Source organism: Bombina bombina, chromosome 10 (assembly GCF_027579735.1).
Source record: "Bombina bombina isolate aBomBom1 chromosome 10, aBomBom1.pri, whole genome shotgun sequence".
Classification (NCBI taxonomy): Eukaryota; Metazoa; Chordata; class Amphibia; order Anura; family Bombinatoridae; genus Bombina; species Bombina bombina.
The window spans coordinates 115,074,561-115,098,802 of record NC_069508.1 but is presented as its reverse complement, the minus strand read 5'-3'; the positions used below and the strand labels follow the sequence as shown (position 1 = coordinate 115,098,802).

General features: G+C 38.8%; 1 protein-coding gene across 1 annotated transcript in view; it reads left to right on the top strand.

Annotated features, from left to right (window-relative positions):
* The window catches only part of DNASE2B (deoxyribonuclease 2 beta), a 146,697-nt gene extending 123,641 nt beyond the window's left edge, over positions 1 to 23,056 (top strand). Inside the window, exons 5-6 of the mRNA XM_053693838.1 lie at positions 5,387 to 5,584; positions 22,670 to 23,056. Coding sequence (XP_053549813.1) covers positions 5,387 to 5,584; positions 22,670 to 23,013 — 542 coding nt within the window. The 3' untranslated portion in view covers positions 23,014 to 23,056. The remainder of the gene's footprint in view (positions 1 to 5,386; positions 5,585 to 22,669) is intronic.
* The last annotated feature ends 1,186 nt before the right edge of the window (positions 23,057 to 24,242 follow it).

Sequence of the window (24,242 nt, the reverse complement as noted above, 5' to 3'; positions counted from 1 at the left end):
TGAAAATAGCTAAATTTCCATTCACAAAGAGGCCCCGATATTCAAAATCATTGTGATGATGAGGGCGATGTGTAATGGGGATCGCAATTTCAGCAAAAGTCCGCCAAGATCACCACTGAGCAGGCAAAACTGATTTTAAAATATTTCAACCGTGTTTTTATGTTTGTAATATTCATTTCATTATATTATGATTGCGTGATTGTGTTTTACTTATAATATTGCAATCGCACTGTTGCAAACGTGTTCTATATTAATATATATCTATATCTACATCTATAGATATGCATTAATGTTAATAAAGAACATGTTTGCTACAGTGCAATCGCAATATTATAAGTAAAAGACAATCGCACAATTGCGATCGCAATATTATGAAATAGGAATATTACAAATACCAAAATAGATTGCAATATTGGGAAATAAGAATATTGTGATTGGGCTAGCGTGCTCTCAATATAATGTAAATATTAATATTGAGAACACGCAACCGCAATCTTAAAATAAGTAAAAAAACACCTAAGGACACAAAAGAATATTAGTAAAATCACGTTTACAGTTTACATACATATTCTATTATACAATATAATACATATACATTAAACAATGGATATACATATATCAAATCCCCCCAATCCCCCAGCTCCTATAGGTGCGTGTAGTATTGATATGTTTAATTCACTATTGTATTGTACGAATAGGGACTGAGTTTCTGTTGACACATGTAAATTGTATTGTCATACAGTACTGTTTTAAGGGATCATTTACAATACACCTTCAATGTAGGAGGAGATGCTGCTTTGAATATGTCGGCGGTATCAGAGCAGCATTACCACCCACTGAAATGTATGGTAAGACGCCTCTCTCTTTTAAACCTTTTGAATATTTTTGTCACCTCATGGCACTTTTGATCATCGTAGCCAGAGTCTGAAACGTTAAACTTTAATAATTAAAGTATATCATTCCAGGGGAGATGCACTAAACACTACTTTTAAGAAGTGCCATATGGCTAGATTGCCTATAGGTTTAGAGGTGAAAAGGTCACCTCAATAAAAAAAACATTGTTTTGATGTGGAAGGTTGGAGGGGGCTATTGAATTATAATAATAACGGTGCTAAAGTATTGCTTTAGCAGATCTGAAAATAAAAATGATAAATGAAGGTAAGTATAAAAGATTAAAAATAGGATTTAAATGTGTTATATTTACCATCACTTTGAATCACATCCCTATTACCTCTACAGCCAATCAGAAACAATGACATCATAACAAACGTGCATCATGACCCTATCAGAGCTTCCTTTTATAGTAGTTAATGTTTTTAATTGTGTTCATGTGTGTATTTTTGTAATTGGATATTTTTCTTTAAATGTAATTTACTGATAGGTATACATTGGGATCTGTATCAATATTTATTTTGCAATTGGTGATATATTGTAGATACTGTGGGGTAGATTTATTATACCCGGGCGGACATGATTCGCTATAGCAAATCATGTCCGCCCTGCATCGCTAAATGCCGACAGCATATGCTGTTGGCATTTATTATTGCACAAGCAGTTCTGGTGAACTGTTTGTGCAATGCCGCCCCCTGCAGATTTGTGGCCAATCCTGCTGCTAGCAGGGGGTGTCAATCAACCTGATTGTATACGATCGGGTGGATAGCTGTCCGCCACCTCAGAGCTGGCGGACAAGTTAAGGAGCAGCGGTCTTAAGACTGAAGGCTAGCGTGGAAACAGCAGCATTAGGGGCTATTCGTCCCTTAATAAATCGGCCCCTGTATGTTTTATTCATGTTTTTAAATTAAAACTTAATGATGATGACTTCTTCAGTATCATTTATTATTTGCGCCATCTCTGTTGTTGACATTAGCATAGTTGCCAAACTTTGAAAAAAAATTGCAGGGACACTTTGCAGCTATCAATTACCTGCATGAAAATTTTTACCACCCCCCTAAAGTTCCGCCCACTTTTCCAAACCCACATAATTAGAATATTTTAGCTCCGCCCATTTATTATGGTGCAGATTATATATATATATATTAAAATATGAAAGTAAAAGGTAATGAAGGAGAATGTACGGAATGGAATTAATTAAAGAAATGGGAGCAAAAGGAAAATACCTCACACCCAGCCCCTTCCATTACTATATATACAAACATTTAATATTATAGAGGGGATTCCTCTGCATCACTCACATGCCCCCTATATATATATATATATATATATATATATATATATATATATATATACACAGTATATATATATATATATATATATATATATATATATATATATATATATATATATATATATATATATATATATATAAATATAAGTATCCCCGCTTGCTTTTACCTAGTAAAACTCCATATTCACTGTTACCAATGCACAAGAGGATTCTGGGTAAGATATGCAACATCTCAGATTTTTGCTTCATACTGTGTTAACACACAGCGATTCAACTAAGGGATTGCAGTAAATACAGAAAATACAGTAATTTCTGTATTTGCTGCAATCTCCCTATTAGTTGAATCGCTGTGTGTTAACACAGTAAGAAGCAAAAAATCTGTTGCATATGTGCTAATTTCCTGTGCAATACATTTTATTGATTTACTTTTGAGACATGGATGATTTTAATCTCAGACTTTTATCTCCATCATAAATTTAATGAATTTACATATATATAAAAAACACACTATATATAATATTATAGAGAGGTTCCCTCTGCCTTACACAGATAGTCCCCCACCTGTACCTTATATACAGATATATAATATTATAGAGAGGTTTGCACTATTACCAAAAATGACCTCATAGCTCAGCTGTTTCCAAGACAACAAGGAAGCATCTTCCTTACATTTATTAAAGCTGGGATGCAGTGAGCTGTATTCAGATTAGATTACAAAGCAGCTTTGTAGTTGTTTGTATAAGTGTTCTTAGCAGTATATGTAATAGCATTGAGTGTACTACACATTAATAATTAGGTATATTTTCACTTTAGTTTTCTTTTCTTTTTTTACAAAATCAGGTAACGATTTTTTTAACCCCTTAGGTACAGCTGACATACCCAGTACGTTGGCTATCTTTTGTGCTTTAACAGCACAACCCTCACTGACAATCCACAGAAGTATACACTACTCCAGGAGAGAACCAAGTGCACTAAACAAAAGCAAAGTAATACAGTATTCTAGCTCAGTTCGACAGCTGTTGAGTCTAGCAGTTGTCACTTCCACTAACACAAATATAATATATTAACAAACTATTTGGCTACAAGAACATCCTTGGAATCAGACACACCTTCTGCAGAGACTCTATCACCTTGGACATATAATCCTCCTTAAATTTATAAGGTTGAAAGGGAAATTCCACGGTCAGCCCTGACACCTGTATCTGCGGCATTGATCTTCACACCAGGAATCCTCAGTTGCCTAGTTAGTCCAATATACTATTCTAAGTTTTTTATCTTAACAAACAAGCATCACCGCTATCGTTCAGCTCAGATACCACATTATGACCTCGTTGATATGGTCCGTTATCCCCAGGAATAAGCCACCTATCCTAAGCTCTAAACACCATTTTGTTCACTTTCTGGTGTCTTGTCGGTACACAGGTTTGAAAGTGGCGTGCCGACCTACTCTGTCACATGACCTTGCCTTTGCGTGTTGATGTCATCAGCATGCAAGCCAGCATTGGGCAAAAAAACAAACATCTAGTGACTGACTCACGCAACGCAACAGACACGATAGAAAGACATGTTGCCGGGACAGTCTGGGACATTTAAATGGCCGGGACTAGGTCCCAAATTCCGGGACTATCCCGGCAAAAACGGGACAGTTGGCAAGTATGCATTAGCTGTGCCATATTATGTCTGGTCTGAGCATGTGCAGATTGTTAGTCCATGTGTGTTATCTGTCAATCTGTGGGTGATGAGCATTTATCAATTCCCTTTGGCTGTTAAACTTTATGTGCCCATTTTATGGTTGATATTTGTTTGATAACTTGAGGTCAGATGGATTGTGATCTGAAATGCTTTTTTTCAAATACAGAAATGGTGTTATTGTTTACATTGTGATCACTTCAACTTCAAAAAAGGTGTACCAGGAGCCGTAAAACAGCTGATAAACACAATTGAAAAAATTGCAATTGACCCCTATGGGGCTGATTCATCAAACTCCATATGGAGCTGTATTCAGCTGTTTCCGCGCGAACCTTCAGGCTCGGTGGAAACAGGAGATAAGAAGCAGCGGTCTTAAGACCGCTGCTCCTTAACTCATCCGCTACCTCTGAAGCGGCGGACAGCAATCTGCTCGATCGCATACGATTGGGTTGATTGACACCCCCTGCTAGCAGCCAATTCACCGCGAATGTGCAGAGGGCGGCATTGCACAAGCATTTCTAGTGAAATGCTTGTGTAATGATAAATGCAGACAACGTATGCTGTCTGCATTTATCGATGTGCAATGGACATGATTCGCTACTGTGGATCATGTCTGCACGCATTATAATAAATCGGCCCCTATGTGTTTAACTCCTGTAAACACATAATTAAAGTCAGAGCAGTAATGTACTACTAGGACTTACCTAAACTAATCCAGTGAGCCAATGACAAGAGGTATATGTGCAAAGCCACCTATCACCAATTAGCTCCTAGCAATGCATCCCTGCTGAGCCTACCTAGGTATGCTTTGCAACATACGATAATAAGAGAACAAAATAAATTTCATAAAATAAGTAAATTAAAAAGTCTCTTAAAATGGCATGTTCTATGTGAACCATGAAAATTAATTTTTACTTTCATGTCCCATTAAGGGCCAGATTACAAATGGAGCGCAAAATATCGCTTTTCGCTCCACTTTGTAATACCAGCGCACGCAATGCGAACGCGACCTCGCCTTTGCATTGCACTGAAGCATTGCGCTTACTTCCATAGGCTTCAATGGGAGCCTTGTTCTCATGCCGTGAGACACGGCATGAGAACTAACGCAGTGAAGGGAGTAAATTGTGCAGCAATGGGCAGCAAATGTAAATATACATGTATAGGAATATATACATATATATTTACAGGGAACACACAGTTCCCTATAGATCGCAATGTAAAGGCACTTTTCAGTGCGACAACTTTAGCCCCCAAAAACTGCAAGCTTGTGGTAGAAATAACCAGCCACTTGTAATGGCTGGTTATTTATCGTGCACCCGCAAACGGGCAAATTTGCCTATTTGCAGGGGCGCAATATATTAGTGCTCCACTTGTAATCTAGCCTTAAATGGTTTGTCTTGGTTTTGTTCACTGTATATTGCATAACATCTTCTACACAGTGTGTCATAGGGTTATCTTCAGTATTTTGTCCCTATATTTATTATACTAATAAACTATTTTCCTTCATAACAGGCTCTCAGCTTCTGTATTACAACCCACCTGTCTACAACTGTTCTATTCCTGACATGTACAAGAAGGAACTATGGAGCTTGAACACTATATGCACGGGCAGCCGTTTCCCTTGGATAGAACAAAAACGTCTCATTCCTTTAGAGTCAGCACAAGGAGAACAGTTCCTCAATTTTGCCAAATCTAAGTATTATATTGATGGTAAGTGTCCAGTATTTAATTGTATAAAACTGTTTACAAATAGCTTACCTTTATTTTATCATTTGAAATAGCTGCTTTTGCATATTAAAAGTGCCACATATACTGAAAAATGTAATTCTACTGTATTGGCTATAGAAAAGCCAGCAGAAGAATATAGTCTCCCTATGGGAGGTGGGAGACAGATAGTCTAGCAATAGTGAAAGTGTGTTCCTGCTGCAGCACTGAATAAAATTAAAGGGAAAGTTTACACCAGAATTTGTATTAATTAAAAAGATAAATAATCCCTTTATTACCCATTCTCCAATTTTGCATAACTAACACAATCTGCTAGATTACGAGTCTTGCGTTAGCCTTAAAAAGCAGCGTTGAGAGGTTCCAACGCTGCTTTTTAACACCCGCTGTATTACGAGTCTAGCAGGTACAGGTGTACCGCTCACTATTCCTCTGCGACTCGAGCATACCGCTAATCCCCTTACGTCAATTGCGTATCCTATCTTTTCAATGGGATTTTCCTAACGCCGGTATTACGAGTCTTGGAAGAAGTGAGCGGTAGACCCTCTCCTGTCAAGACTCCTACTGCATTTAAAAGTCAGTAGTTAAGAGTTTTATGGGCTAACGCCGTAACATAAAACTCTTAACTAAAGTACTACAAAGTACTCTAACACCTATAAACTACCTATTAACCCCTAAACCGAGCCCCCCCCCCCACATCGCAAACATTTAAATAAAGTTTTTAACCCCTAATCTGCCGACCGGACATCGCCGCCACTTCAATAAATATATTAACCCCTAAACCGCCGCACTCCCGCCTCGCAAACACTAGTTAAATTTTATTAATCCCTAATCTGCCATCCCTAACATCGCCGACACCTACCTACATTTATTAACCCCTAATCTGCCGCCCCCAACGTCACTGCAACTATATTAAATGTATTAACCCCTAAACCTAAGTCTAACCCTAACCCTAACACCCCCTAACTTAAATATAATTTAAATAAAACGAAATAAAATTACTACAATTAAATAAATTATTCCTATTTAAAACTAAATACTTACCGATAAAATAAACCCTAAGATAGCTAAAATATAACTAATAGTTACATTGTATCTAGCTTAGGTTTTATTTTACAGGCAAGTTTGTATTTATTTTAACTAGGTAGAATAGTTATTAAATAGTTATTAACTATTTAATAACTACCTAGTTAAAATATAGACAAATTTACCTGTAAAATAAATCCTAACCTAAATTAAAATTACACCTAACACTACACTATAATTAAAATAATTTCCTATATTAACTACAATTAACTACAATTAAATTAAATAAACTAAAGTACGAAAAAACCCCCACTAAATTACAGAAAAAAATAAAATAATTACAAGAATTTTAAACTAATTACACCTAATCTAATCCCCCTAATAAAATAAAAAAGCCCTCCAAAATAATAAAAATCCCTACCCTATAATAAATTACAAATAGCCCTTAAAAGGGCTTTTTGCAGGGCATTGCCCCAAAGTATTCAGCTCTTTTACCTGTAAAAAAAAATACAATACTCCCCCAACATTAAAACCCACCACCCACACACACAACCCTACTCTAAAACCCACCAAATCCCCCTTTAATAAAACCTTACACTACCCCCTTGAAGATCACCCTACCTTGAGACGTCTTCACCCAACCGGGCAGAAGTGGTCATCCAGAGGGGCAGAAGTCTTCATCCGATCTGAGCAAAAGAGGTCCTCCAGGCGGGCAGAAGTCTTCATCCAGGCGGCATCCTCTATCTTCATCCGATGAGGAGCGGCTCCATCGTGAAGACATCGGACGCATAGCATCAATCCAGACCGACGACTACCCGACGAATGACGGTTCCTTTAAATGACGTCATCCAAGATGGTGTCCCTTGAATTCCGATTGGCTGATAGGATTCTATCAGCCAATCGGAATTAAGGTAGGAAAAATCCTATTAGCTGATGCAATCAGCCAATAGGATTGAAGTTCAATACTATTGGCTGATCTAATCAGTCAATAGGATTGAGCTTGCATTCTATTAGCAACTCCCTAGAATCACTGTTCGCCACCAGACACTATTTAAAAAAAATGCAACATTACAAATAGTCAGAATTGGTGCAATTAAAGGGACAATAAACTCAAAATTAAATTTTCATGATTCAGATAGAGAGGAATATTTATCAAGCCGTCAACCGCAAATGCGCTGGAATTCCGCGAGCTTGATTCGACCCATTTATAAAAGCCTACAGACCGGCAAAAGTTGAAATTTGTGACGTAACATACGATCCGCTGGTCTCAATCCGACACTGATGCTTACGTCATTACAGATGTTCCAAATACAAATTCGGCACTATTTGACAACTTTTGCTAGTTAACAAATTTCTAACAGGTACGGTCCCCACTATTCCGGCCCAGCATACCTGGTTTTCAATCCGCCACCTTAGAGGCCGCGGATGCCATAGGAATCAATGGGAGTCTGAAAGCAGCAAAAGCTTTATGTTCGATGCTGCCAGATATCCCATTGATATCTATGTGTAATAGTCTGTATTTGTAGCAATTTGGACAAGCATTTAATTTTGTTTTATAAATAAGAACCAACAATTTCCTCAAAAGTAGGTTTGTAACATAAAAGAAGCTTGATGAATTCGTTGTCAGTGCTTCATATAATGTATTACTATTTGCCCAATAAGTGACAGTTTATTAACTTCATAAACTGTATTACTTTCAGGGCATTTGATAATGCAAACAGTTCAAATTAAGCAGTAACGTAAAATATAGTATTCCTTAATTAGGCAGGTAAAGTTCATCAAAATAAGTAAGGATAACGATTAATAATAAAATAATTAGGTCTGACCTGAGAACACAGGAATTGTTACTTGTCCGTTTGTTATGAACAGCAGCGTGGTACTCAGAGGGAGAGCGGTTGCGGCTGCAGCTGATGACGTCACCGCTACTTGCTGTGCTGTGTATGAAGCTGCTTGAATCCTGTTACCTTGTAAATGCTTCAGGGTTTGATGTCGAGTTAGTTTGATTTCCTTATAGTATGAAATATCTTCCAGTGTTGAATTGAGTAGAAGAGCTGCTAGATGTAGGAATGAAAAATAAGAGATGTTATCAGTAACTCTTCAAATAAGAATTTATGAGGCTGTTGGAGAGTGAGGAAAACTTTCAGTGTAACGCTTGTGCTGTGAATCCTTTCTCAATTAACCAGCAATGAATGCTGGGGGGAAGTGCTTGATATAGGAGGCTCTTAAAGGGACAGATCATTAGCAAGCAGTAACCCTGACAGAGCCCCCCACAAAAAGAACCACAGCGAGGTTCAAGGCCTAGGACGATCAGGGTTACGTCTATGGAAGAGGGAAATCAGACGTGGAGCAGATATGTTCGAGGCAGGCTCCCAGGAATCATCCTCATGGCCAAAACCTTTCCAATGAACCAAATAGAAAAGATTCCCACGACGTAGTCTAGAATCCAGAATGCTATGAACCTCATACTGGCAATCAAGATTAGCAGAAGGTATTGGGTCTTCTGATGTAATATTTGTTATGGGTAGGTTGCAAGGTTTGATAAGAGACACATGGAAAGTTGGATGTATCTTAAAAGTTGATGGTAGTTGGAGTGTAACTGTTGTTGGACCATTTACCCTGACGATAGGGTAAGGACCCAAAAAGAGTTTACCTAGTTTCCTACAAGGATAAGGTATCTTGAGGTTCTTAGTGGAGAGCCATACTTGTTGTCCTACGGAATATTGAGGACTAGGTCTGTGGCGAAGATCGTAGTACCTGCGTTGTGATGCCTGTGCCTGAAGAATATGTTCACGAATTGAAGAAAAGTTAGCAGAAATGTCATTAACCAGATCATTCACCTGAGGACATGGGGTGTCAATCTTCGGAAGTAGTGTGAAATTTGGATGTAAACCATAATTTATAAAAAATGGTGATGTTCCAGTTGTAGAACTCTTATTATTATTATAGGCAAATTCTGCTAGGGGCAAGTAGGTGGCCCAAGAATCTTGTTGGTGAGAGCAGAAACAACGTAGGTATTGCTCTAGCCACTGGTTCACCCTCTCCGTCTGCCCATTCGTCTGAGGATGGTAAGCAGTGGTGAGTTTTTGTTCTATATGCAGAGCAGCACACAAATTTCTCCAGAACTTAGATGTGAATTGGGTTCCACGGTCACTAAGGATGGTTTTAGGTATTCCATGCAGTCTTACAATATTTTGAATGAACAATTCACTGGTGAACTTGGAAGTGGGTAGGGAGGTAACCGGTATGAAATGTGCCATCTTTGAGAATAGATCGGTGACAACCATTATAGTGGTATATTTGTTGGAGAGAGGTAAGTCCACGATAAAGTCTAGGGATACCGCCTCCCAGGGTACTTGAGGTACAGGTAAAGGCTGTAAAAGACCCACAGGGAGTTGTTTAGAAGGTTTGGAGGTTGCGCATATAACACATTTAGAAATATATTCTTTGAGATCGAGGTTAAAAGTAGGCCACCAAAAAGATCTCTTAAGTAAATCCAAAGTTTTATCCCTTCCCATGTGTCCAGCAAGGGGAGACTCATGAACTGTTTTCAAGATTGAAGATCTAAGATTTGGAGGTATGTATAGCTTCCCGTCCTTATAGAGTAAGCCATCAGAATTGTAAGTAAGATCTGTATGAGGTACTGATGGATCAATAGCAGTAGCATCTTTTATCACTGTAGTTAGACTTGTTATAACTCCAATGATAGAGTCCTTAGGAACAATAGTAGTAGGAATGCATGGTATTATAGGTTTAGGACCTTGTCTAGAGAGGGCGTCAGCCTTGCCATTTTTTGTACCAGGCCTGTAGGTAATGATGTAATGGAAACGAGAGAAGTAAAGACTCCAGCGTAATTGTCTGGAGGATAGAGTTCGATTAGACTGAAGATATTGCAGATTTTTGTGGTCAGTATATATGACAGTTGGTTGTGTTGCACCCTCAAGCAAATGCCTCCAGTGATCGAAGGAACACTTTATTGCAAGTAATTCTTTCTCGCCAACTGGATAATTTAACTCTGCTGGTTGCATCAATCTAGAGAAGAATGCGACCGGATGTAAGGGTTCTTTGAATGATTTCCTTTGAGAGAGGATTGCCCCTATTGCGAACTCAGAAGCGTCAACTTCCAGGATAAATTGCTTTTCTAAATCCGGGTATTGGAGAATGGGTGCTGTAGTGAATTTATTTTTTAAAAGGTCAAATACCTGTTGAGTATGGCTTGTCCACCTGAAAGGATGATTCAATTTGGTGAGTTCAGTAAGAGGTTTGGTAATAGCAGCAAATCCAGGAATGAATTTCCTATAATAATTTGAGAAGCCAAGGAAACGTTGAACATCTTTCTTACATTGAGGAGTCGGCCAATTATGAATGGCCTGAACCTTGTCATCTTGCATCTTGATTCCTTCAGGAGAGATGTTATACCCCAGAAAAGAGATATTATTTGATTCAAATATACATTTTTCTAGTTTAGCGTATAGGTTATTTTTTCGTAACCTAGTGAGAACTTCTCTAACATGCATTCTATGTTGATCTAAATTTTGTGAGTAAACTAGAATATCGTCCAAATAGACAACAACATATACATCCAAAATATCTCTGAAAAGATCATTGATTAAGCATTGGAATGTTGCTGGGGCATTGCACAGACCGAATGGCATCACTGTATATTCGAATAGCCCATATCTAGTCCGAAAAGCAGTGAGCCATTCGTCGCCAGCTCTCATTCGTATAAGATTATAGGCACCTCGAAGATCCAATTTAGTGAAAATTGAGGCCCCCCTTAATCTTTCAATTAATTCAGGGATTAAAGGTAGGGGGTACCTGTTTTTTCTGGTACGCCTGTTCAATTCCCTGTAATCAATGATTGGTCTTAACGTGCCATCTTTATTGGTAACAAAAAATATGCCTGCACCTGCAGGAGAGGTACTAGGTCTTATAAAACCTTTTCGGAGGTTCTCATCGATATAATTTTTAAGGTGTTCTAGTTCTGGTTTAGAAAGGGGGTAGATATGTCCATAGGGAATTGAAACTCCTGGGAGTAAATCAATAGGACAATCGTAATCCCTATGAGGGGGCAAACATTCAGCTTCTTTTTTATTAAAAACATCTGAGAAGTCTGCATATTGTTTGGGTAAAATATTATCCTCAACCTGTAGCATAATTAAATCTGATGATGTCTCACCATTTTGAGTGAGATGAGGAAAAGATAAACTGAGGTCATTCCAGTTTATAGTTGGTTTGTGTTTACAAAACCAATTTATACCAAGGATTACATTAAACATTGGTGAAGATATGACATCAAAAGTGAGTGTTTCTGTGATGTGTGTGCAAGATATTACCTGTAATGGTGTAGTTTGGTGTGTGACAGGACCTGATTTTAAAAAAGAGCCATCAATGACCTTCACAGAGACTGGAGTTTTCTTAGAGACTAGAGGTATTTTATTCTGTTTCACAAAAGAAAAATCAACAAAATTTCTACATGAGCCGGTGTCCAGGATAGCTTCAGTTGTTATCCTGATTTGATCCCACTGTAAAATAATAGGGATAGTTAAATATGATGGTTTAATGGTTTTCATTAACAGGGATTCAGAGATGTTAGGCAACCTACCCTTCTTATTCCTAGCCAGAACTGGGCAGTCCTTTACTTCATGTGTAGGGCAGGCACAATACATGCACAAACTATGCAACTTCCTCCTAGTCTTTTCCTGAGAGGAGAGGGGACCCTTTATGAAGCCTATGTCCATAGGTTGTGGTGATTCCTTAGTTTGATAAACAGGTGTGGAGAGAAAGCTTTTTGTACCGCTAGCCTTTTCAGAGCGGCGTTCCCTAAGCCGTCTATCTATGTTAATAGTGAGAGAAAAGAAATCTTCCAATAAATCTGGAATACCTGTGCGTGAAAGCTCATCCTTTATATCCTCAGATAATCCTAAACGATATTGAGTTTTAAGGGAGACCTCATTCCATCCCGAATCACGGGCAGAAATTTTAAATTGTGTGATGTAAGACTCCACTGGGTTCTTTCTTTGTTTTAAAGATCTAAGTAAGTTTTCAGCTGTGACCTGTTTGAAAGGGTCATCATATAATGCTGACATTTGATCAAAGAATTCATCTAGAGATCCCAGTATTGCATCATCATTTTCAAAAAAAGAGTCAGCCCAAGCCCTAGGTTCCCCCCTCAAATATGATATCACAGTGAGCACTCTTGATCTTTCTGTGGGATAAGTACGTGGCTTTAATTGAAAAAGCAACAAACAGGAGTTTTTAAACTCTCTGAATCTTGAACGGTCACCAGAGAATTTTTCTGGGGGGGAGACCATAGGTTCAGGGATAGAATCTGCACTTGCAGGTTTAGGTGCCAGAGTCTCTCTTAAGCAGGCCTTCAAAGCCTGATTTTCCACTTGTAATTCATGGAAAGAACCTGATAAAGCTTCTAATCTGTCTGACAAGACTTGAACTTTATCACTTAAAAGATCTTGTTCCATAATTGCTGTTGAAAGTATATGTTTAGTATAGGATAATTCTGTGTACACAAACACTAAATCCTTTCTTCCTTATGGCTGGTTAATTCTGTAATAGTCTGTATTTGTAGCAATTTGGACAAGCATTTAATTTTGTTTTATAAATAAGAACCAACAATTTCCTCAAAAGTAGGTTTGTAACATAAAAGAAGCTTGATGAATTCGTTGTCAGTGCTTCATATAATGTATTACTATTTGCCCAATAAGTGACAGTTTATTAACTTCATAAACTGTATTACTTTCAGGTCATTTGATAATGCAAACAGTTCAAATTAAGCAGTAACGTAAAATATAGTATTCCTTAATTAGGCAGGTAAAGTTCATCAAAATAAGTAAGGATAACGATTAATAATAAAATAATTAGGTCTGACCTGAGAACACAGGAATTGTTACTTGTCCGTTTGTTATGAACAGCAGCGTGGTACTCAGAGGGAGAGCGGTTGCGGCTGCAGCTGATGACGTCACCGCTACTTGCTGTGCTGTGTATGAAGCTGCTTGAATCCTGTTACCTTGTAAATGCTTCAGGGTTTGATGTCGAGTTAGTTTGATTTCCTTATAGTATGAAATATCTTCCAGTGTTGAATTGAGTAGAAGAGCTGCTAGATGTAGGAATGAAAAATAAGAGATGTTATCAGTAACTCTTCAAATAAGAATTTATGAGGCTGTTGGAGAGTGAGGAAAACTTTCAGTGTAACGCTTGTGCTGTGAATCCTTTCTCAATTAACCAGCAATGAATGCTGGGGGGAAGTGCTTGATATAGGAGGCTCTTAAAGGGACAGATCATTAGCAAGCAGTAACCCTGACACTATGATAGAAAACCAGTAACATTTACACCTAACACCCTAACATAAGCCTCGAGTCTAAACACCCCTAACCTGCCGCCCCAACACCGCCGCCACTAAATAAAGTTATTAACCCCTATTCTGCCGCCCCAGATATCGCCGCCACTTACATAATGTTATTAACCCCTAATCTGCCACAGCCAATATCGCAGCAACTAAATTAATATATTAACCCCTATCCTGCCGCTCCTGGAGCCCACCGCAACTAAATAAAGTTATTAACCACTATCCCGCCGCTCCTGGAGCCCACCGCAACTCTAATAAAGTTATTAACCCCTATCCTTCTGCTCCCGGACCCCACCACAACTAAATAAATGTATTAACCCCTTAACCCCTGGCCTCCCACATCACTTCCACTTACTAAACCTATTAACCCCTAAACCGCCAGCCCCCCACATCGCCATAAACTAAACTAAGCTATTAAGCTTCTAAATCTAACAACCCGCAAACTTTACATTAAATATTAACTCATCCCTATCTTACAATAAATTTAAACTTACCTTTAGAATTAAAATAAACTATATTAAACTAATAATTAACCTACCCTAACTATTATACTAAAATTACATTAAACTATATTAAACTATTCATTAACCTACCCTAACTATTATACTAAAACTACATTAAACTAACAAATAAATTAATTATATTACATATTTAAAGACCCTAACCCTACTCAAGTTATTTAAATCTACTATTAAACATTACTAAGTTTCAAAAAAATAACAACTAAGTTACACAAAATAAAAAACACTAAGTTACAAAAAATAAAAAATAAATTATCACATTTTTAAACTAATTGCACCTAATCTAATAGCCCTATCAAAATAAAAAAGCCCCCCCAAAATAAAAAAACCCTAGCCTACAATAAACTAACAATGGCCCTTAAAATGGCCTTTTGCAGTGCATTGTTCCAAAGAAATCAGCTCTTTTACCTGTAAAAATAAAATACAAACCCCCCCAACAGTAAAACCCACCACCCACACAACCAACCCCCCCCAAATAAAAATCTATCTAAAAAACCTAAGCTCCCCATTGCCCTGAAAAGGGCATTTCTATGGGCATTGCCCTTAAAAGGGCATTTAGCTCTTTTTCAGCCCAATGGTGAATTAAAGGGGAAAAAATCCTATTGGCTGTTGCAATCAGCGAATAGGATTGAGCTCGCATTCTATTGGCTGAGTGGAATAGCCAATAGAATGCAAGCTAAATCCTAATGGCTGAATGCAACAGCCAATAGGATTATTTCCCCTTTAATTTCGATTGGCTGATAGAATTCTATCAGCCAATTGGAATGTAAGAGACGCCATCTTGGATGATGTCATTTAAAGGAAACTTCGTTCTTCAAGAGACGTCAGAAGAAGAGGATGCTCCGCACCGGATGACTTGAAGATGGAGCCGCGATGGATGAAGATAGTAGATGCCGTCTGGATGAAGACTTCTGCCGGCTTGGATGAAGACTTCGGCCCGCTTGAATGAAAATTTCTGCCGGCTTCGCTAAGGACTTCTACCGCTTGGATGAGGATGGATGTCCGGTCTTCGAAAACTGTAAGTGGATCTTCAGGGGTTAGTGTTAGGTTTTTTTAAGGGTTTATTGGGTGGGTTTTAATTTTAGCTTAGGGACTTTGGGCTGGAAAAGAGCTAAATGCCATTTTACATAGTAACATAGTAACATAGTAGATGAGGTTGAAAAAAGACCGAAGTCCATCGAGTTCAACCTATACAAATCTAAAATATATACAGAAAGCTCCAGTTAAGATTAAAGAATCCCACTAAAAGGTGACCCATTTAATACTAGCAATCATATCCATGAATTTTGTTTATAGACAGAAATGTATCCAAATAATTTTTAAATGTATCTAGGGTATTGGCATTCACTACCTCCTTTGGTAATGAGTTCCAAAATTGTATTGCTCTTACAGTGAAAAAAAAACGTTTTAAGGGCAATGCCCATACAAATGCCATTTTCAGGGCAATGGGGAGCTTAGGTTTTTTAGATAGGTTTTTATTTGGGGGGTTGGTTGTGTGGGTGGTGGGTTTTACTGTTGGGGGGGTGTTTGTATTTTATTTTACAGGTAAAAAAGCTGATTTCTTTGGGGCAATGCCACGCAAAAAAAGGCCTTTTTAAGGGCCATTGATAGTTTATTACAACCTAGGGTTTTTTTTTTTATTTTGGGGGGGCTTTTTTATTTTGATAGGGCTATTAGATTAGGTGTAATTAGTTTAAAAATTTGATTTTGATTTATTTTGTGTAACTTAGTGTTTTTTATTTTGTGTAACAGTGTTTTTTATTTTGTGTAACTTAGTTGTTATTTTTTTGTAATTTAGTAATTTTTAATAGTAGATTTAAATAACTTGAGTAGGGTTAGGGTTTTTAAATATGTAATATAGTTATTTTAATTGTTAGTTTAATGTAGTTTTAGTATAATAGTTAGGGTAGGTTAATGAATAGTTTAATATAGTTTAATGTAATTTTAGTATGTTAGTTAGGGTAGGTTAATTAATAGTTTAATATAGTTTAATGTAATTGTAGGATAATTTTAGGGTAGGTTAATTAGTAGTTTAATATAGTTTATTTTAATTCTAAAGGTAAGTTTACATTTATTATATGATAGGGATGAGTTAATATTTAATGTAAAGTTAGCGGGTTGTTAGGTTTAGGGGTTAATAGCTTAATTTAGTTTATGGCAATGTGGGGGGCTGGCGGTTTAGGGGTTAATAGGTTTAGTAAGTGGTAGTGATGTGGGAGGCCAGGGGTTTAGGGGTTAATACATTTATTTTGTTGGGAAGGGGTCCGGGAGCGGGGGATGGGGTTAATAACTTTATTAGAGTTGCGGTTGGCTCCGGGAGCGGAGGGATAGGGGTTAATAACTTTATTTAGTTGCGGTGGGCTCCGGGAGCAGCGGGATGGGGGTTAATAACTTTATTTAGTTGCGGCGGGGTCTGGGAGCAGCGTGATTGGGGTTAAACATTTTAGTATACTGGCAGTGTTTAGTGACAGTGTATAAATAAAGTTGGGAAAATGCTGAATAGCAGTGAGATCGATGACTGTTAGTTAACAACAGTCCGCTGCTCATCGCCCCATACTTGGTGCGTGACTTTTTGACAGTTTTTTTTATAAATAAGGAGAGCGTATTCAGGTCCGCGGCTGTGATGTTAGGCGAGCATATTGGTGCCGTCAAATGCAGCATAGTTGACGGCTTTATAATTCCGCCTCAGAGTATGCAATTTTAAACAATTTTCCAGTTTACTTCTATTATCAAATTAGCTACATTCTTATGATATCCTTTGTTGAAGGAGCAGTATTACACTACTGGGAGCTAGATAAGTGCACAGGGTGAGTAATAATAAGAAATAAAAAATATATACTGTATGTGCAGCCACTGATCACCAGCTAGCTCCCTTCACTGTAATTGCTGTCCCTGAGCCTTTTAGGTATGCTTTTCAACAAAGGATACCAAGAGAATGAAGCTAATTTAATAATGGTAAATTGAAAATTGTTTCTAATTGCATGCTGTGTCTGAATCATGAAAGTCTCATTTTGACTTGAGTGTCTTTCCATGTTAAAAATCAATAAAAAATGGGGAATATAGTGCTTCAATGCCTAATGCAGCAATAACTTGTTAAATAAAGATGGATTAAGCTCCTATACAATCTAGGATCTGCAATTAATATTAGAATTATAATACAAGTATTTCAATAGAGAGAGATATGCTCCTAAATCATAGCCCCATGATTTACGAATATATGTGTCTATGTTATTAAATTAAAATATGCAGTCTTCTTTATTTTGGGGGCAATTGGGGTAACTTTTTTTTCTATTAACCAGAGATCTGATCTCTTGGTTAATGATTTCTAGCGCAAAGTGAAACCGGAGCTTGCGGCCACATTAATCAGCCACTTACAAAACATGGAAGGGAACTGCACTCTCATACCAGACTGGGTACACATCCCATGACCCTGCAACATGCTCAGCCCTGGGTGCCACTGGCACTCACAGGAAGCTGTGCTGTCCCCAGAGCCACAAGCAGTTAACCCCAGACAGGTCTGGGTGCAAGAACCATAGGGAAAATTACAAAACAAATTAATACAACACACAGAGAAAACCCAGCACTCACTTACAAGCTCTCAGCTAAGATTTAAAAGCAAAAATGGAAAGGTTAGTCACCGCATCTGGCCAAATGGGACAAGCTCAGGTACCACGTCAAGGTCCTTTCCAATACCTGAGACCCTAAAACAGCCACACAATGCAAGCTTTCAAATCCAAACAAACTGAAAACAAGGGAAGGGTGCACAGGAATATGTAACAACCCTAGACATATACAAAACACGGAAGGGAACTGCACTCTCATACCGGACCGGGTACACATCCCATGACCCTGCAACATGCTCAGCCCTGGGTGCCACTGGCACTCACAGGAAGCTGTGCTGTCCCCAGAGCCACAAGCAGTTAACCCCAGACAGGTCTGGGTGCAAGAACCATAGGGAAAATACAAAACAAATTAATACAACACACAGAGAAAACCCAGCACTCACTTACAAGCTCTCAGCTAAGATTTAAAAGCAAAAATGGAAAGGTTAGTCACCGCATCTGGCCAAATGGGACAAGCTCAGGTACCACGTCAAGGTCCTTTCCAATACCTGAGACCCTAAAACAGCCACACAATGCAAGCTATCAAATCCAAACAAACTGAAAACAAGGGAAGGGTGCACAGGTCTTTACAGTGACGTGCAGTGACGTCAGCGGCTAGTGAGGCACTGACAATGATACACACAAGAATCACACACACATATATATGTATATATGTGTGTAAATATATATATATATATATATATATATATATATATATATATATATAAATATCACTAAATTACTGGCACCAACAAATATTTTGCACCTGAAAAGAGTTAGTTATGTTCACCTACAGCACAGGGCTCATCAATTGTGACCCTCCAGAGGTTTTGGAACTAGATTTCCCAGCTGAAATGGTGGCTGAGCATTATGGGAAATAGCACATAACACAAGTACTGGACTCACACACACAGACCCACACACACTGAAATAGACCCACACACAAACAGGTGCACACACAGAGACAGACCCCCAAACACACAGACAGAAACACACACTCAGACAGACCCCCCACACACACAAAGACACACACAGGGACAGACCCACAAACACAGACCCCTACCAAACAGACACACACATACCCACACAAACACACAGGTATACACACAGGGACAGACCCACACACACACACACACACCCCAAACACACACACAGAAAAATCCACACACATAAACACAGACCCACTCACACAGACCCCCAAACACACAGACATACAGTCACACAAACACAGACACACACACATCCACACACAGACAGACAGACAAGCCCACACACACAGATCCATACACACACAGACCCCCCCAAACCCACACAGACAGTAACACACACACACTGTACATATCAAGTGTTGTGTTCTGGCTCATGCAGGGATAAAGGAGGGGAGTTTTTAAAAAATAAAATAAAAACAGGAATAATTCAATATATAGTAAAAGATAAAGCACTACTAGTACCACTGAGCACTCTTCACTAAGTTCACTTGACTCAATGACAAACAGACTTGTATACTAAGCTTACAAATGCACACACAGTGTTTATAAAGAGCCATGTGCTTATTTATATTTAATATTTATATTTATTTTAAAAAGCATAGAGTTTAATGCAATTTGTAAATACTAAATATGCAAATCCAGTACTCATAACTCATGGAAATAGATAAATATTTGGGGTTAGAGATAAGAGATGTGGTTATTTTTAGGGTTTGGGATAAAGGCTAAGAAAAGTTTTGCAAACCATAATCAGCAGCAATGTTGCAAGCTACATTTCTGTGCTGATTTTCACTGTAATATATTTACATTTTCCCCCTATTTCCAATAAGAACCAGAGCTACAAATCAGCAAATTCATTATATTCCCCCAGAAAGGACAGGAATGACCCAGGCACAATGGGAAGAAAATTCTTCTTTAACTTTAAATGCCAACTGCATGCATTAGTGATGTGCTGTGTGTGTTGCAATGCAAACTGACATGTGGAAATGTAAAATGAGATTTATTCTACACAATAGCTAGCTGTGTAGGGAAGGCTTACAAAGGCAGGCAGAGTGCTCTTAATTTACAAGGTGCCAGAGCTACTGCATTCCATTGTAAGCAGTGTTCATTAAAATCCACAGGCATCAAAGAGGTTAACTAGTAATTGATAACACAGAAAATAGTGCACTCCCTAAATACATACATGCACCTTTTCAAGTAGAGATCCACAATCCATGAGAAAACACAGGTTAGAGATAGAGTATTCTTACATAGCAAACTAAGAAGAAGGGCACATTCCTTACATAGCAGCACTAAGCAGCAGGAGGACCACAGGCTCTTCCCTGAGAACGAAGGGGTTGTAAATGCAGGGCTGGGCTACTGAGGGAAGGATTTGATTTATAGTTCTCTTATCAGGCAGCGTTCCCACTTGTCATATAACAGCTGCCGTTGTAGGCTGCATTTCCCCTCAGTTCTAAATCACTTACTATATTGTGCTAAGGCAGCAGGCTCTGTGTGTTAGTTAGAGCCGTTACAGGAAAGTGCTGAGCTCAGTATATGGAATTGCCTGAGGTCCCTAGCCCCCTACTGACCTCACAACAGTGTGTGTCCACCGGCTGCAATATACTTTATTTCAGGATCATCTCTCCTCCTGGGCACTCTGTGTTGTTAAGCAAGTTCTCACTGCAGCAGTATGGCTATGTGATGAGATCGTGACATGATGTTATTTTTTTCCTGATCTAAGGGACTGAAGATTCAGAATCATTAGCATTTCCCATTAGAAAATGCTAATGATTCTGAATCTTCAGTCCCTTAGATCAGGAAAAAAATAACATCATGCCACGATCATCACATAGCCATACTGTATTACAGCTGCAGTGAGAGAACTTGCTTAACAACACAGAGTGCCCAGGAGGAGAGATGATCCTGAAATAAAGTATATTGCAGCCGGTGGACACACATTCTTCTGAGTGACTGCTCTAGTCTGCTGGCCTGGCTGAGAGGGTATGCGAGTGACTGTGAGTGTGTATAGCATGGGGGGGAGGGGATTGGGGAATAGACCTTGATGACCCAAATAAACTGTTATTACTTACCGGTCTGTTTACTCTGACACCGGTCTCTCAGACAGTCCACTCTCTTGCTGCAGCTCCCCCTGTTCACTATTTCCCGCCAACAGCCGTCCCAGTCACTGCTTCAAACAAGCCCGGCCGGCACGCCTCCCTAGCAGCACTGATGCTGATTGGCTGTGGTCACCTCCATCTCATAGCGGCGGTTAAGAGAACCGCCTCTATTGGAGAGAGGCATGGGCCCGGTGAGACACCACTGGGTGGCGCTAGCTCATAGTGAGCACTAAACAGTAGCTAGCATCCAAGTTGCGCAATTAATGGAGGGCAGCGGAGCAGCTCACTGCCTCTTAATTGCGCAACATGGATGGGAATGGATGGTATTGCATCTGTGGAGCCGGCAAGGGGGGGGGGTATTGTAGCTGGGGGGGGGCGTGGTCACAAAATGTACAAAAAAAATTACACAAACTTTTTTTATTTTTTTTAATCATAAATAAAAACTTCTTTTTCTGATTGGACAGGGTAGGCACTGCCTCCCTTGCCTCCTATTACTGCACGTCACTGGCACAGGAATATGTAACCACCCTAGATATATACAAAACACGGAAGGGAACTGCACTCTCATACCGGACCGGGTACACATCCCATGACCCTGCAACATGCTCAGCCCTGGGTGCCACTGGCACTCACAGGAAGCTGTGCTGTCCCCAGAGCCACAAGCAGTTAACCCCAGACAGGTCGGGGTGCAAGAACCATAGGGAAAATTACAAAACAAATTAATACAACACACAGAGAAAACCCAGCACTCACTTACAAGCTCTCAGCTAAGATTTAAAAGCAAAAATGGAAAGGTTAGTCACCGCATCTGGCCAAATGGGACAAGCTCAGGTACCTCGTCAAGGTTGCATTGTGTGGCTGTTTTAGGGTCTCAGGTATTGGAAAGGACCTTGACGTGGTACCTGAGCTTGTCCCATTTGGCCAGATGCGGTGACTAACCTTTCCATTTTTGCTTTTAAATCTTAGCTGAGAGCTTGTAAGTGAGTGCTGGGTTTTCTCTGTGTGTTGTATTAATCAGCCACTTGTAATGGCTGTTTTTTTAACTTGTGCCTGTAAATGTGCCCCTTTACGGGTGCGGTTGGAAGAGACCAGGGAGACTGATATTCTTCACCTAAGAAAGGCAGAACGGGGCAGGGAAGCAGCAGTTTGATGATAAATCCAGACTGCAGGTTCGCTAAAACTAAGAAAAATTGATAATAGGCGTAAATTAAAAAGTTGCTTAGAATTTCATGCTCTATCTGAATCATGAAAGAAAAAATTGGGTTCAGTGTCCCTTTAAATCAAGTAGTAGTTGTGCTTATACGCTGCCAAGCGAACATTTTGAGATTTATTTTTGACTGATTTATATCTCTCTTCTCCCTTTTTTTTCTTACTAGGATATCACAGTTCATTATTTTTTTCTAGTCTTTTCAAGTTGTGAAAATATGTTTTGCTTATGTTTCTGTTACAAACATGTGGTTTTTGTACTTTTGTCCGCAGATATCTACACAGCATGGATAGCTCAGCAATTAAAAACCAATTTGTTGGCGGAGTCATGGAAACCTAAAAACACATATCTTCCATCAAATTGTTCCCTTCAATACCACGTTTACAATATTAAACAGATCGATTTACCAATGAGGTCTTCATTTTGTTCCCATTATGACCACTCCAAATGGTGCGTTTCCCAAACATATAAAGATCAATGGACATGCATTGGAGATTTAAACCGATATCCTTATCAGATCTTTAGAAGTGGTGGTTTTATCTGTACCCAAAATAAAATCATCTACAATGCGTTTAGGAAAATGGTAGCAGACTGTTATAACTGCACTAGCAGCTAATTGTTATAAAATTTTACATTAAAGGAATATGGGTATTACTCACCATGCTTTTGTTTTTTTCTTCTGTGCCTACAGCTATTTTTAAAGGGACATTAAATACTTTGAGATGGTAATATAAAATGATAAATTATATATATATATATATATATATATATATATATATATATATATATATATAGTATACATACAAAAACTGCAATATGCTTTCATTATTTATTTTGTCCCTTTTTCCAGTAATTCCATTCTAAAATTGTGAGCTTTACAGTTCCTGTTAGAAATGAAGTGCAGAACACACAGCCATTGGCTGCTCACTCTAGTGACCTATTTATACAGTGGGGAAAAAAAGGATTTAGTCAGCCATCAATTGTGCAAGTTCTCCCACTTAAGAAGATGAGAGAGGCCTGTAATTTTCATCATAGGTATACCTCAACTATGAGAGACAAAATGTGGAAACAAATCCAGACAATCACATTGTCTGATTTGGAAATAATTTATTTGCAAATTATGGTGGAAAATAAGTATTTGGTCAATATCAAAAGTTCATCTCAATACTTTGTTATATATCCTTTGTTGGCAATAACAGATGTCAAATGTTTTCTGTAAGTCTTCACAAGGTTGTCACACACTGTTGCTGGTATGTTGGCCCATTCCTGCATGCAGATCTCCTCTAGAGCAGTGATGTTTTGGGGCTGTCGCTGGGCAACACGGACTTTCAACTCCCTCCAAAGGTTTTCTATGGGGTTGAGATCTGGAGACTGGCTAGGCCACTCCAGGACCTTGAAATGCTTCTTACGAAGCCGCTCCTTCATTCCCCAGGCGGTGTGTTTGGGATCATTGTCATGCTGAAAGACCTGCCACATTTCATATTCAATGCCCTTGCTGATGGAAGGAGGTTTGCACTCAAAATCTCACAATATATGGCCCCATTCATTCTTTCATGTACACGGATCAGTCGTCCTGTGCCCTTTGCAGAGAAACATGATGTTGTCACCCCCATGCTTCACAGTAGGTATGGTGTTCTCTCTCCTCCAAACACGACAAGTTGTGTTTCTACCAAACAGTTCTACTTTGGTTTCATCTAACCATTTGACATTCTCCCAATCTGCTTCTGGATCATCCAAATGCTCTCTAGCATACTTCAGACGGGCCCGGACATGTACTGGCTTAAGCAGGGGGATACGTCTGTCACTGCAGGATCTGTGTCCCTGGTAGCGTAGTGTGTTACTGAT